Below are 16,651 nucleotides of genomic sequence, written 5' to 3' on the forward strand. Positions count from 1 at the left end.
AATCCACTAAGAATTGTGGGTAATATAAAGTTATTAGTGATTTTCACTTTTGGTCTGACCTTGAACTTGACCCTAAATTAAATCAGCTCGAGCTGTTATTGGTATGTACCATCACACAAAATTTGAAAATGATATATTGAAAACTGGGCGATACACTGCTAACGAACAGACGGACAAACAGAAGGATTACACACTCCCTCCCTTTGGAGAAGTACAACAACGTCTGGCTCACTGAAAGCAAAATATGAGGAGTGGATCGAGACTTGCACAGAGCTGCATGTCCCAAAAAGATCAGTAAATCAAAATGTCAAAGTTTTTGTTAAAATACTTTATTAAGAACTTTGGATGAAAAAAACAGGAGCGCATGAAAGTGCAGCAGACAGTTTAAAAAATATGTCAATAAAAACACGGCTAGTCGTGGTGGTCGACTGCACGAGTTAATTTACACATTTCTAATTTTAAAAAGCAAACTTAAATCAGTCATAACTGTGAATACAATTTACAGGAAGAAATCACATTTTTTAAAAAGTGGAGGATGTTGGCAACGCTACAAAACTCGATTTAGGTGTTAAAATGCATATTGGTGTAAAAACGATTATATGAAGCTGGTTTACAAACGCATGTTGACAGGATACCAGAACAATCTACCTGCGTGGCGACATTCAAAGGAAATATTTTAGTCGTGCCACAGAGAGCGACAGAGCGTACGCTCAGCAGGGGTAAAAACAATGGAGCTCATAGACTCAGTGAGCCATGCTTAGCTAATACACGTAATGCACTAATATAAAAGTGTTGGCACAACCTGGATAGTGAGGACTTAAATACAGAGAGCTGCATCGCACGTCATGATGCATGCACGTATTCAGGTACAGACTGATCATATCAGATGTTTGCATCTGATATGATCAGATTCCTTTTTCGGTTACTGTTTGAGTACTTTTATGTAAAATTATAATCTGTTGGTGTTGTTGTTGTTGACTGAAATAAAAAATTTAAAAAAAAAAACCCCTGAGAATTCATTTAAATTCTGTAAACAGGGACGCCGCTGAAGCCAGAAACACATTAACATTCTTACAGTATACAGAACATGGAAAAATAAAACAATGCTGAGTGATGATTTTGGCACACTTGATGCTGAATACAAATGTGAGCTTCGCGGTCAGCAGCACGGTGCTTTAAGCCCACAGCGTGCAGCTGTTTCCTTGGTCCTGATGTTTTATCACCTGTTATGTGCAAACACTGTGAAGAGCAATAAAAAACAAGGGTTTCAGTATTCTGATGCTCAAGTTTGGCAGATTCAGGAAAACTCTGGTTTTCTTACAATCAACATCTCGAACAAACAAATTCAGGGTATTTAGGAAGAAACAGAAACTGCTAACTCGGTGTTCTGCAGATGCAGTGTGTGTTTAGTGTTGTGCTCAAAGTAACTCTTAAGGGACTGAAGCAGTAAACTCACTTCTCTCTCTCAGGCCTTGTCCAAAGCTGTGTACCAGTCTGATGAGGCCCCAGAATAAAACCACTTTGATCACCAGTGAAATCAAAGCCCCGGTTATAGCAGCTGCCTCCACTGTGTACGTAGTGTCCTGGAACCATTTCTCTGCCACCTGCGATTAAAGCAAAATCATTGTTTCCCCGCAGGCGCCTGTATCTGAGCGCACGGCTCAGCCAAAGAAGGGAACGACAACATGCGGCGTCATCCTCACATCACAGAGGCGCTGTCCTCTGTGATGTGAGCAGCAATCGTGTCAGAAAGTGCTTTTTGGGGGGTTTACTGGAAATACTGAAAAACACTGGAAAGTAACTATTCAAGTGCTACGCTAACTGCATTTATTACTGCACCTACATCACTCCCTGATGAGCAAATGCCCAACTTCACAGCACAAATAAACGGATTTGAAGTCTTGGAATAAAAAAGGTTTATAGCTGTTTCCACTGTGTTGCTGTGCAGGACTCACTGTGAAAGGAAATCTCTGCTTTGAGTGACTTTCGTAGTGACAGAAAGACTGTATAAGATGTCACCTGTTATGCTAGCCATGTTAGCATCCCATTTAATAATACAGTGCACTCAGCTACCCAAGCTTTACATCTACTATCATCCATTGATTGTCATGTCCAGATTTGAACCTTGAGGCTTCAAAAAGGTAGCCAGCAAACTAACAGGTGACATCAGTGGCTCTGCCATCTGATATATACAGTCTATGAAACTACAAGGACTTTTACAGCCCAGCACCAACAAATTTTGGATAGTGTGTAAAATGTAAATTAAAAAACATCCAGTGATTTGCAAATCTCGTAATCCCATAATAGAAAAATCATATTTGATGTTTGAACTGAGAAAATGAAATCATTTTGAATTTGACAGCAGCGACACGTCTTAAAATCGCTGGGACAGAGCCGTGTTTTACTCTACAGCATCCCCTCTTCTTTTAACAACACCTCCACAGTTGTGGGTCTTTTTAGTTGTATTTTTTTATTTCATCGTGTACCAAACTGGGGAACAACCTGGACTGCAGGAAAGTCACTACCGCACCCAGACTCTTCTACTATGCTGAAATATCCAAGGCCTTCCCTGAAAAATCTCTTGCCTTGATGGGAGCATAAGTCCATTTTAAATGAGCTTTGGCGAGGAGAAGATAGTGGCCCTTCTGGATCAAGTTCACATTTGTGGATGTGTTCACAGTTTTCTGTAATTGCTCCTGAGCCCCTGCAGTGATTTCCATGCTAGCATCGCACCTGTTTCTAATGCAGTGCTGCCTGACGGACGAAGATTTAGTCCTTGTCCCTTGCGCACAGAGATTTCTCCAAATTCTTTGAATATTTTGATGATTTTATGTTCCGTAGATGTGAGATGTTCCAAATCTTTACAATTTTACATAGCAGAAAATTATTCTGAAATTGTTTAATAACTTGTAGATACAATTTCTTTGCACATCTTTACTCCTGAGAAACGCTGCCTCGCTAAGAATATCTTTTTATACCCAATCAAGTTACTGACCTGTTGAAAATTAACCTAATTAGTTTCAAAATGTTCCTCCAGCTGTTTCTTTTTAGTGCCACTTACTTTTACAGACTTTTGCTGTCCAGGTCCAAACTTTCCTGTTTTATTGTAAATAAAGTTCATGAGATTTGCAAGTCATTGGATTTGGTTTTTATTTACATTTTCCACATTGTCCCAAAAAACTCATCACTGAGTCACACTGGCACAATTTTCAAATTATAAATTCTCACAGATATGATAAAATGTGTATTGATCCTCAATAGAAAGATAGCCCCCAACAAAGGCACCGGTCGGTCATATTTGAAGTGCGAGTTGTGTGACGTACTTTGGGACAGTCATTCCTAAGCAGGATTATTATTAGGAAGACTCACTTCATAAAGCACACTCACACAAACGGAACAACAAAATGTGTAGTTAAATAAAATATCTGAATAAATGAGGGAAATCTCAGCCTACCGTGTACATCAGATACACAAAGAATGCCACCTGAGGAACGTTCTGCGCCATAAAGATCCAAACCAAAACTTTCTTTTCCTTTAAAACCTAAAAAACAAAAACAAGTGGTTACAATTGGCTGCTCTTCAGCTTGTGACTGTTTAAAGTGCATCTATGTTTCTTGTCCTTTTTGGTTTATTGTCGCTTGTGACTCTCTGGTGTGACCAGAGGATGTATAAAAAGGTCTCACCGCAACAGCGCCCACAACTGTAGTCAGGATGGCCCAGAACACTCCGACACCCACGATTATGTTGTTGGCACCAGTCGCCGCCAGGCTCGTTGTTAAGATCAGGGCACACAGGCACAACTGAAAAGGTCACACCAACAGCACAACGTCACGAAGCCGCTCATCAGCTCTGTTAAAAACAAACTCACCTCACTGTTGGACGCTGAACACCAAGGAAAAAAAGCATATGACGAGGAGCACGTGCAGGGCGACGTGCAGGGCGACATGCTGCGCGCGTGAAATGCCAAAAATTTCCACTGTAAAAAACAAAAGGAGAACGTGCGTGTACCTGAGCCTGCAGGTCAAAGGTCACCATGGAGAAACACAGGTTTAGCAGGAAATACTGCTCTTGAAGGCACTCCAAGGCTCCGCCCACACGGAACGCCATCATGTTCGGTCTCCGGATGAGCAGCGTGGTGCAAAAGATGTGCACGACGCCCAGGGTGACGATGCACACGAAACGCACCTGCCACACAAACAGATCGCCGCTGTTCACTCAGTTTGTGCTTCAGGTTTGTGCACGGTGAAAAATTAAAGGCAGTTATTACATCAAATTATTCTCTATCATTCATATCAGTCACCCGCCAGTAAAAAAGATGGTTCAGTTTGCAGAAATGTGGCATTATTCAGTAACTCAACACTCAGCTGCATGTAGACTGTCTGTGATATGAACTGCTCTTCCTGGGGCTTTGCATGCTTTTAAACAGAACACTGGTGGAGCTGTAACAGGTTTACCACCTTAGCTTTTATGTATGTTCAGCAAACACCAACACACAGCAATAACCATCAACATGTAGTCTCAACATTCACTCGTTGGATCACTCATTCACACATACAGTCACAGTGACATCAAGTGGTGGAACTGAGAATCATCTAAACGGGAAGTAATCGTTCACGATGCCTGCTGACACCTGTTTTGTTTATTTTGTTTCCTTTCGTGTCTTAACAGCAGCAGCAGGAAGCAACGATGACACTATTCAGAGCTGACGTATACACAGTCGGGTCCAGAAGGATTTTGGATGACGGCACAAATTTGATTTCCTTTTTCTTTTGTACACCATGGCAGTGGATTTTAAATTGTCCAATCAAGCATGTTTGAAGAGCAGACTTTCAGCTTTAATTGAAGGAGTCAAAACTACCTGGAAAATTAAACTGAGCAGATAAAAGCTCTGGGCCCTATTTCAGGAAGCCGGTTTAGAAAACTCAGAGTGAAAAACGATACTCAGGGTTGAGTAACCCCGAACTGTCCAACTCGGAATATTCGGTTTCAGAAAGGCTGATAACAATTAGTTCAATCAACGCGGAGTTGCTTTAACCCCGAGTTAAGGGCGCGCACGAGGATACATAAAGCCCTCATTAGTGGAGCACAGATTAAGCGAGTCACCATGGAGACGGAGGGAAAGAAGGCGCGGTCAATGTATCTTACAGCGCTTGAGGCCGAAATTCTGATGGCAGCATATGCCGATAACATGCAAATTTTGCGGAAAAAAAGTAACACAGCCTCAGCTGCAAAAGAAAGTGAGCATGCATGGCAAAACATAGCCGACAGAGTCAATGCGTGAGTGTTAATTTAAACATTGATCTAGGGATTTCCACCCATTTAACACGTTATTTTATTATATTTTATTTTATTTTTTATTTCATACATTTTATTTCGTGATGTGATGTGAGCGCAGGTGCAACCCAACAGGCCCCAAACGTTCCTGGCAGCAAGTAAAAATGAAATATAAAAATATAGTCCAAACAGGTAAGGTGTAATTGTATTATGAGCCATAGTGCTTGGTCTGTTTGTCCCATGTAAATCAATTGCAGTTAGAGGCTACATTAATTTCCCCTCTGTAAGCACTTATTGAAATTATCTGAGCACATTACAAGTACATATTTGCTTACTCTGTATGCTCAAATGTGACCCGTTATAGCCAACAGAAAAAAAGCGGAGGCCCGAAAAACAGGTGGGGGTCCTCCACCACCACCACTCACAGAGGCTGGCCACTTGGCTTCCACCTTTGTGATAATGTTGGCAGCATCACATATGACCTTCACAGTGCAGAGAACACAAATTAGCATCCATTACTATGATGAAATAATTTGTTAATTTGAAATGCTACAGGGAACTATGTACCTGTACATTGATGCTGTGGAAAGACTTCCTGTTCACATAGTCTCCTTCATTTACTGAAGGAGCAATGATTGGAATGTGAGTGCCATCTGTACAGCCAATCACGCCTGGGAACCCTGAAAATAAATGTAAAATTTAAGTAGTAGTTCAAGTATCACCACATCATGTATTAAGTTTTGGTCATCCTGATACCTGCAATTTTGTGGCATCCCTCTTTGATAAATCTTGTGGGTCTATGACCGGGGAACACCACAAACGAGTACACGAGACGTTTCAGTGCAACTGTAACATTCCTGACTGCCCGACAGACGGTAGCCTTGGAAACGTGCTCAGCGTCACCAATATTATACAGAAAGCTCCCGTTTGCAAAAAACCGAAGTGCAATACAAGTAATATGTACAGAACTGAGAGGATGTCCGCGATGTGTCACATGAGCAATATTAGGCCTGAGGATGTTATTCAAATGAATTAGAGATTGTGCTGAAAAACGGTAACGTTCACACAGGAAATCATCAGGAAATGATAAAATGTCCAAACGCGCTCTAATCACTCTCTCCCGGCGGAGAGCTCTGCGGAGAATTTGGGCTTCACGATCTACTGGCTCTTCAAGGAAGGAGCACGCCATGTCTGACACTTCCTACAGTCAGGTTTCTGACAAAGAGGCGGAGAAAGTCAAGGTTAGTTGAAGTAAACCTGCTAGGGGGCAGGTTAGCTTCACGGAGTGTGTCGTCATAGTAACTCACTCAGAATTAATCTAAACTCGCTTTGTGAAACCGAAAACCCAGAGTTTTCGTTAACTTAGGGTATACTTACTCAGAGTTTGCACTAAACCGGCTTCCTGAAATAGGGCCCAGGAGTTCATTCCAAGTGTTTAACTTGTGTTTGGTGAATTTCCCTGTGGAAATCTCTCAATATGAGGCCTGAAAGCATGTTGATATGACCAAAATCTCATATCCCGATAAAAGACATTTCTCATCCTTAGAACATATATACATATATATCACAAAATAGGGCTTTTTCTGTATATTCTGTGAATCTCTGGCAACCCCACTTGTGTCAAGTGTTTTCAGCTGGGAGTGGTGTACCTGGAGTCGAGTGTTTTGACCGATGCATGAAACTGCTGCGAGGAAAAGCCTGTTCTAACGTTTGAGTCTAAGGTTTATTTAGAGCAGCTGACGGCTATTTTTTGCTTCTCATCCATAAGCTCTCTTCACACTCTTTCTCGTGATTCTTGCGTAGTAGTCGAGGTTTGTCGTGGTTGAGTCTGTGCTGGGGACTGGTTTGCGGCAGAATTTGCATAGTACAGTTTTCTGGTCCGTGTCATACTTTCATAACCAAACCATGTCCGTGCTACAGGGGTAGCCCCTCATTTAGGAATAAGGTCCTCGATTTGTTTTGAACAGTCCTTCTGTTTGGAGCTAACGTATTCTGCCTCATTTTTACTGGCTATACTAGGGCTGTGCGATATGACCAAAATCTCATATCCCGATATAAGAATTCTATCGTCCCGATAACGATATAAATCACAAAAATGTAACATGTTCTGTAAATTCTGTGAATCTCAGGCAGCTCGTCTTGTGGGCAGTGTTTACAGCTGCGCGTCATGTAGCTGGAGTCTAGTGTTTTAACCGATGCATGAAACTATACATTTTTAGACATGAGTTGTAACGGCCGCTGTTTTCTTTGTGAGTATTTATTACACGGCGTGCTGCGGGGAAAAGCCTGTTCTAACGTTTGAGTCTAAGGTTTATATTTTAGCACCTGGCGGCTCTTTTTTACTTCTCATCCGTAAATAATCTGCTCTTTCACGTGATTCAGTTTATTTTGAAAAGTCTCAACAGGATCTTGAGCTTTATTGTAAAAGGTTTATATGGAACATAAACAAGCGGACACGCGATAGTTTTACGTTGTTGCTAACCACAACGCATAAAAACAGGTGCTTGTCCGTCCATCCTTAGTGTGGTTATATAAAATATAAGAGAAAGAGAGAACTTTAAGAAATGAATATAGCCACTACAGTGACCATCAAAACGATGAAAAAATATTGCTGTAAACAAGACGTTTCTGAGGAGAGTCAGGAGAGTTTTCTCCAAGCATGACATCCCGGTGCATTTCAGACCCAGCAACACGCTCAGGCAAAAACTGGTTCACCCGAAAGACAAAACGCCAAAACACAGACTTAACAATGTGGTGTATGCTGTACAGTGCAGCGAGGAATGCCCAGACCTCTACATTGGAGAGACCAAACAGCCACTTCACAAGCGCATGGCACAACACAGAAGAGCCACCTCCACAGGACAAGACTCAGCAGTCCATCTGCATCTTAAGGATAAAGGACACTCTTTCGAGGATGCCAATGTTCACATTTTGGACAGAGAGATAAGATGGTTTGAAAGAGCAGTGAAAGAAGCCATCTATGTCCACTGTGAGCGACCATCGTTGAACACAGGTGGTGGTTTACGACACCAACTGTCTGCCATCTATAATCCAGTTTTGAGATCCCTTCCCAGACGCCTTAACGCCCACTCACATCCTGGGCCGTCTGACCTCAGGAATTCGCATGATAAGGTGGGGCCAGGTTTCACAATGAACTCACCCGAAACTCTGGCTGATTGGGACCCACACCCAGTTTCACACCTTGGCTCAGGCGATTAGAGGATCATCAGGGGTTCCTTTTGTCCCTCTGTGGGGGGAAACTCCCACTAGGTTTATATCTGGGACTCTCCACCATTTGACCTTAGAACTGAAGAAGCTTCTCGGATGAGAGGTGAAACGTCTTCAAGTAACTTAAAGAAGTCCAGACGCTTTTCTTTGCAAGCTCCTTTGACTACGATGACCTGGATGACTGAGAACCTTCACAGACACATTGCTGTAAACAGTTTATTTTGCGACACCACGAAACAAACGATAGCGTAAAATGAAACGATAGACGTTTTTATATCGTCATCCGATATATATCGTTATATCGAACAGCCCTAGGCTATACTGGTATTCTCTGTGCCCTGATGAAAAATATTGCCGTAAACAGTGTATTTTGCAACACCACAAAACAAACAATAACGTATAATTTGACAGATGTTTTCATATCGTCATCCGATATATCTCATCATATCGCACAGGCCTAGTTGATAGGAGCAGAAGGAGGCCATCTTTAGGCTGAAAAATCAAAGGAAGCTTTCAGAAAAACAGCAAAAACGTTTGGTGTGTCCTAATCAACAATCGGGCTAACTCTGAGCAACCACCGAAGACAACTAGAGTGGATGATCGCAAATTTTTCCTTAGAGTTTAAAAATAACTTCATAACCTCAAAGCAAGCCACACGCTCAAGAAGATATCACTGTGAAAAGTGCAAACCACTGGTTACACTCTAGAATAAGAAAGTGAGATTAGACGTTGCAAGAAAACATCTAAAAGACACTTTGGACAGATGAAAATATGATGGGAAGAGAAAAGTGTGGAGAAGGAGAGAAACCACTTATGATCTGAAGCGTACCAAATTACCTGTCAAACATAGTGTGGGCATGTATTTCTGTTTATTGATGACTACTGACACAAGGAGTACGACTAATGGAAAAGTGTACAGGGCTGTGCTCTCTGCTGAGATTCAACCAAATGCTGCAAAACTGCTAAATCAACCCAAGAGTTTCTCAAGGAAAAGAAACGAGACATTATTGAATGAACAAGTCAGTCACCTGATCTCAACCCAGCGTGCTTGGCTGGAACAGCTCTCTCCGAGCACGTTTTCGGTTACTGAAAACAAAACTGAAGGCAAAGAGACTCACAGCAACTAGCAATGGGAGGGAGCTGCAGTGAAGACTGGGAAGAACATCTGCATTTGGTGATGCTCGTGGGTTCAGACTTCAGGAAGTCAAAAGACATAAAACATATATATCTCAAATTATGTTTGTTTGTCCAATCACTGCTGGGCCTCTTAAAATAGAAAACTGTATAAAACTGGCTGTAATTTCTTACAGTTAATTAAATATTTTGTGAAAAGAAAGCTGAATGAAGTCTGCACTTCAATCACAGGCATGTTAACTGTTTGATTTAAAATCCACTGTGGTGGTGTACAGAGCGAAAACTACAACAACTGTCTCATTTTTGCAGCCATCGGTCAGTCACGCAGGACTTATGGAATATCTTGAAGTTTAATATACTTCTGTCGTGCTAAAGATGTTTTACCGTGTTGTTTTTTTTTACATTTTCTCACATTGCTCATATTAACATTAGTATCTTTTCTGGTTTTGTTCTGCAAATCCAAATCAGTCAAAGTTCTATTTGCTTTTTGCACGAGAAATATTCACGATTCCCTCCAAACTCCTCACCAGCAGCTCCTGTTGGCCTTTCGTACCCAGCACGGAGAAGTTGACCACCGACCGAATCATCACTACCAGCACGCTGAGCACGAACGCCACCAGCTCCTGTCGGTTTTCCTGCAGCACGCCGCGGATGATGTAGTAGATGCAGAACACTGCAGGGGCCAGACAACAGGCAGAGCTCACATGCAGGACAAGCACTTTGAATAAAGATGAAGTATTTGTACTGTGTGTGCACACCGTTTCTCAATCATATAGCTTAAGGATATAAGTATACGATACAAAGCTTTTAATGAAGCTCTGTGTAAAAAATGTTAATGATCATGAACAAAATCAGTTACTTTGCTACTCTGTTCATCAAACATCTCCTCAGAGGTAACGTTTATTCTGCACTAAGCTCCACAATTTATTTGCTAATCATTGCATTTTGCTTTTATTTCGGTTTTTCACAGCATCCCAGTGTTTGTTGGAAATGACGCTTCGAAAGCGACTTTAACCTCCTAAGACCCAAACTCTTCCACAGCATGTATTTTTAATTTCTCTTTGATATTTGTGCTGATTCGGACCTGATGAAAGTAAAAACAAAGAATTACCTGATGTTTTTTAACCTGATTTTTGTTTCTAAGAAAAATGAGAGCCACATATGAGGATATTCGTTTAAAATTTTGATAGACCAGTAGCAGTATAATGTCCTTGTAAGTGGATATCAGGCCCTTGTAGAGCAAAATTGAGTATTGTGGTCTAAATAACCCAAAATGTGATGTCCACATATGTGGATGAAAGGTCATAGGAGGTTAAGCAAAAGTCACCATTTCCTCAAATCTCTACAGGGCAGGTAGAGAGTGCAGCTCAAGTCATTTTTATGGGAAATGCTTCAGCGAGCTGTAAACCTGAGCTATGAGGAAATAAAGCTAGCTCAGTTGACATAAATCCTCACTGAACACATAAGCCACTGGAACTGGCTCCTTCCACTGAAGTTTTCATCATATGATTGCAACAGAAGAACTTCTGCTTTTTAAAAGGAGGCGGTGGGGGTGATGATGAATGCTGCAAATGTCTTTTTTTTTCTTGCCCTCAACAAACTCACCTATTCCAACTAGCTGGATCAGCGACACAGTGAAGTTGTCCTCATCGGACACGTCCGTGTCCGTGTGCTGCTTGTAGAGGCTGGACACGGTGAGGCCGAGCAGCGCCAGCAGAGACAGTATGGCGAAGCAGAAATAGACCTGCAGCAGGCGCGGCAGCTCCGACCAGCGCTTTATCTGCAACAGCATGGAAAGGACAAAGAATGTGAGACAACCTGTGATAGCCACAACAACAACAAAAAAAATCACAATCAAAGCACGACAGGAATGAAAACATGTGCTTCGCTTCCCGGCACGGCAGCACCAGTATCTCACCGGGCCACATGGTGTCAGGATCAGTTCCTGGTGTCTCGGCCTCAGGTTCGGAGACGGAAGGTCCGAGCCATGTGGCTGGTTGCCCAACAGAGGACTGAGAAAGTAAACAAATTTTACATAACTGCAGAAGATGATATTCATTCAGGTCACTAAACTTAAAAAAAGCACTGCTCACTGATAAAAAGAGAAACTCTAAATAAGCCGGGATCCTTCTTCCTGTTACATGCTGCACATTCAAATACAGAAAACATCCCACAGAGGAGGACAAACATAACAGATATTTATCACAGCAAACATTTGAATGTGTCACTGGTTTCGATAACAACATTAATGATTGCTCGGTGTCACAGTGAAAGCTGTGTCTACTTGTGCATTTCCTCCTACAAAATATCAAAGGTTTTCTTATCAGAGGACCGGATCATAAAATAAATATGTTTGCAGCACCTTACTTCAGCAAATGCTGAGGTCTATAAAAAGGGACCCCAGGAGACGACAAACACACCCCACGTTACATGCGGTGTCCTCCTAAGGTGTGCTCACTGGTAAATTATGATGTGCAGAGAATCCAAAATATCAGAAAATCAGCTGTTCTTACACTGATACACAAAATTGGCGAACATCGAGTTCTTGACAATTGTAGGCGTTCTGCCTGAAAAACTGGTAGCTGATCAGTTTGTCACTTCTTTAAACAGCACTTCTTCAGCTTTGCACCCAGTGCAGTTTGGGTTTTGAACCAATCACTGCAGTGATACAGCAAATTTGGGCTTTTTTTTTTACATAGAAAAGTTAAGAGCCTAATTACACAAAGGGAGCTTGTGTTTTCAGTCTTTGCAAAGCATTTGATAGTGTTAATCATTTCTTTTTTTCCCCCCTCTGATGTCCTTTGTTGGATTGAATCATGTCTTCTGAACTGCAGTGACAATTCCATTGACCAATAACTGTCATTATAGTTTTCATCAACAGTCTTTTTATTTTGGAGACGAAAACAAGACAATAACTAAATAGAAACTAATGCACGAGGACAAAAACTATGATGAAATGTATTGACACTTTCATCAATGAATAAAAATGAGATGAAAATATTCTGGAGAGATGAGATCCAGTCAGAACTAATTAAGTTGTTAGAAAAGTGGGATGAGTATGAAAGTTCTCCAATCAGAAGTAATCTCTGTGTGTAATAAGGTCAGACACACACATTCAATCTGCCTCTGGAAAACAGCACTGTTAGCTCCCATGCTCACTGTTTCACATGAAAACACAACAAAATGTCACTGTTTGCGAGGAATAGGGGAGTAGACATATTGACACATTTAGCATTTGATCTCAAGAAAAAAATGACACATTGTAAACTGTGTGGAGCAACAGTCGCTGGTTAAAAATATGAAAAACTTCTCATATAATCAACAATCAAGCTCTTTGTTTACCTGTGGGTGTTCCTCAAGGCTCATTTCTAGATCCTCTTTTTTTCTTTTTGGTATATTAGTGATTTTCAATCTGCTTGTTGCAAACTAGTAGCACGTGAAAATGCTGGTCTACCATGTCTATTTCAAGCTTTGCCTCTCCAAACGGGAAATGGACACAGATGCAGAAGCTGCTGTAAGTTGCACTGAGTTGCCGTACCAGCACAGGGAGACATTTTATTGCAAGCCAACATGAAAATAATGATGGGAAAGCGCTAAAGCAGACATCACTAACACATTTACATGTACATATTATCTGCCTATCTTAATAGTTACTTAATATCCTAGCCTAATAGTTTCTGGCAATTAAGGACCCTGTTATGAAGTACACTTACACATACCTTCCTTGCTTAGTAACAATGTCTTGGATTTAAATGTATTATCTCCCACTGCAACTTGTGCATGCATGTGCTTTTCACATTTTGAAGAAGAAAATTTGAAATGGACACAGTGGACCGGCGTGTCTATAACATGCTTTGTCGTGATATTGATTGGCTTGTTCTGGAGCTAATACTCTTTGCTGATGATGTTGTTATATATGCATACAGTAATAATGAAACTGAAATGTTCTACCAAACATCCGTGATTTCTTAATTGATATTAATTATTGTATTACTACACGGTCACAGTCTGGCTTTAATACTTTAAAACTATTACAGTCTTTATATAACAGAAGATTGGAAATATTTAATAGAATAGCATTATTGTTATCACTACTGTTTAATTTTACAGAAGCACAGCTTACGTGGCTTTGAAAATCCAAGTATCCAAATTATGTGAAAATTTATAAATATGACAAATATTCATGTGTTAAACATGTGTTATAAATTTTCACATAATTTGGATCCTCCACCTTTTAGTCATTACCATACTATTAGGGTAAATAGAAAACCAAACTACACAGAATACATACAATATTTTTAAATATCAGTTAAAAAGATGGCCAATCGATAACCAGAATTGCCAGCACTGAGGTGGTTTTATCTTGTTTCTCTTTAATACATCTGTCTAACTTTTCTCCTTTTACATTTCAGTTTACATTCATGCATCCCCAGCAGGGCCTTGAGGTCATGTCATCAGGGCCAACTGGTTGTGCATCATACCAGGCTGAAAACTATACGAGGCAGAGCTTTTGCAGCAGTGGCCCCCAGACTCTGGAAGTCTCTCCCTCTGAGCTTCAGATCTGTAAACTCAAGGGTCGCTTACAAAATGCAGCGAAATTTTTTTTAGATTTGCATTTGGTTTTATCTTGAAAGGTGCTGAAGAAATATTTTATATTTAAGTACTTACATTGTCCCAATTAAAAATATACAGATAAAAATGCAGAAGTCCTTATTGTTACTGCTTATATAGGTTCTTAAACAGTTAATACAAAGACAGATATTTCCCAGCCAGGTGAAATTACTCCATTGGTTGGGAAACTGTCTAGAAACACCATCTTGTAGACAGTTGATCATAACCACGTGACTTACCAAGAATTTCTACAGTTGAGGATTGCAAAACTAGTAATTTACCTGAACATGAATCGTGCCCCTTAGTTGGGGCAACTAAAAAGACTGAATGCAAAATACGTTTTAAGCATTAATGTGTCTTTCCTGTTTTGTTCCTCTGGTCGTTTGTCTTTGTTTTATTTGGCTTGCATAAATATGACTTTATTCATATTTCTACAGAGGTTACAGTCGTCCGTGCCAGGTTCAGTCCTCCACATACAGAAGACTTGTTGAACCATAAAGCCTCTACATTAGCTCAGACTCCATATAAAGCTTGTCAGATGAAGACTCACAGTTATAAATAACAATTTATTGATGTTAATGGGTGTGTCCGGTTATAACGAGATAATAAGGTGTACATGTACCAGCTGTCTGATTACATTTTATCACGACACAAAAGCTCGGTGACTAACAGAGAGAGAAATAAAAAGTAACTTTTACAGTTAAATGCACGAATTAAGCTGCTCACCTTGTCTCGTCCATTTCCTGGCGGACTACAGCGCAGCAGCTTACATTCCCGAAACCTTTTCAGTTCGTCTCCACCTCCAGCCCACACAACTTCAGTTTCACATTTTGCAATGTAAACAACGGGAACAGTAGCCTGGCTAAATTCTTCTTCTACTGCTTCATTTGTTGCAGCGCGAAAGTGCTGCTGCCCCCTCGTGGACCACAAAGAGGCTTGCACAGATTGATATTCACATTTTCATATTTTATGAATTAAATATATATTTTAATAATTTATATACTCTGCTTGTCAAAAGCTTGGACACATCTTCTCATTAAATGCTTTTTCTTTATTTTTACATTGCAGATTCTTATTGAAGGCATCAAAACTATGAATGAACATATTTAGAATTATGTAGTAAACAAAAAAGTGCAAAATAACTCAAAACATGTTTTATATTTTAGATTCTTCAAAATAGCCACCCTTTGCTTTGATTACTGCTTTGCCATTCTCTCGATGAGCCTCATGAGGTTGTCACCTGAAATGGTTTTCCAACAGTCTTGGAGGAGTTCCCAGAGATGCTGGGCACCTGTTGGCCCTTTTGCCTTCACTCTGCGGTTCTTCTCATCCCAAACCATCTCGACAGGGTTTAGATCAGGTGACTGAGGAGGCCAGGAGATCTGGCACAGCACTCCATCACTCTCATTCTTGGTCAAATAGCCCTTACAGAACCTGGAGGTGTGTTTGGGGTCATTGTCCTGTTGAAAAATAAATGATGGTCCAACTAAACACAAAATGTGATGGGGTGGCATACCGCTGCAGTGTGCCTTCGATTTTGAATAAATCCACAACAGTGCCACCAACAAAGCACCCCCACACCTCCTCCTCCATGCTTCACGGTGGGAACCATGCATGTAGAGACCAACTGTTCACCTTTTTTGACATGGCAGGTGGAACCAGAGATATCAAATTTGGACTCATCAGACCAAAGCACAGATTTCCACTGGTCTAATGTCTATTCCTTGTGTTTTTCAGCCCACACAAATCTATTCTGCTTGTTGCTTTTAATTAGAAGTGGTTTTCTAAGACTTAGTCTAAGTCTTGCCCTGTCAAGATGCCAATGTTCACATTTTGGACAGAGAACACAGGTGTGAATGGCCATTGTGAGCGACCATCTTTGAACAGAGGGGGTGGCTTACGGCACCAACTGTCTGCCATCTATAATCCAGATTTGAGATCCCTCGCCAGACGCTTTAACACCCACTCACATCCTGGGCCATTTGACCTAAGTAAATAATATGATAGGGTGGGGCTAGGTTTCACCCAAAACCTTGGCTGATTGTGACCCACACCCATTTTCACACCTTCGCTCATGTGATTAGGCATAGGATTAATCAGGGGTCCATGACCTTCTTAGGGACACTCCCAATAGGATTTAAAAATCTTGGACTCTCCATCAATTGCTCTTAGAACTGAAGACGTTTCTCGTATGAGAGGTGAAACGTCTTCAAGGAAACTCAAAGAAGTCCAGACACTTTTCTTTCCAAGCTCCTTAGACTACAGTGACCTGAATGACTGAGGACCTTCACAGACATATTGCCTTGCACTTTGTGAGAAACACCCTTCAATTAGTGCAGGAGCATGAAAGGGAATTAGTAGTGGTTTCTTAGCAGCTATTTGACTATAAAGGCCTGATTCGTGC

General features: G+C 40.9%; 1 protein-coding gene across 1 annotated transcript; it reads right to left on the minus strand.

The window, feature by feature from the left end:
* Positions 1 to 313: 313 nt before the first annotated feature.
* Positions 314 to 15,113, minus strand: LOC146644958 (uncharacterized). The gene is made up of 9 exons (XM_085393965.1): positions 14,974 to 15,113; positions 11,555 to 11,648; positions 11,242 to 11,416; positions 10,164 to 10,309; positions 4,009 to 4,185; positions 3,684 to 3,800; positions 3,455 to 3,541; positions 1,457 to 1,604; positions 314 to 1,239 (listed from the first exon to the last, which is right to left on the minus strand). The coding sequence occupies exons 1-9, from the start codon at positions 14,985 to 14,987 to the stop codon at positions 1,220 to 1,222; spliced, it is 978 nt and encodes a 325-aa protein (XP_085250091.1). The 5' UTR covers positions 14,988 to 15,113; the 3' UTR covers positions 314 to 1,219.
* Positions 15,114 to 16,651: the final 1,538 nt, after the last annotated feature.

Source organism: Rhamphochromis longiceps, linkage group LG20 (assembly GCF_057381845.1).
Source record: "Rhamphochromis longiceps isolate RC_006_pf linkage group LG20, R_longiceps_female_GT1.1, whole genome shotgun sequence".
In the NCBI taxonomy this organism is placed as follows: Eukaryota; Metazoa; Chordata; class Actinopteri; order Cichliformes; family Cichlidae; genus Rhamphochromis; species Rhamphochromis longiceps.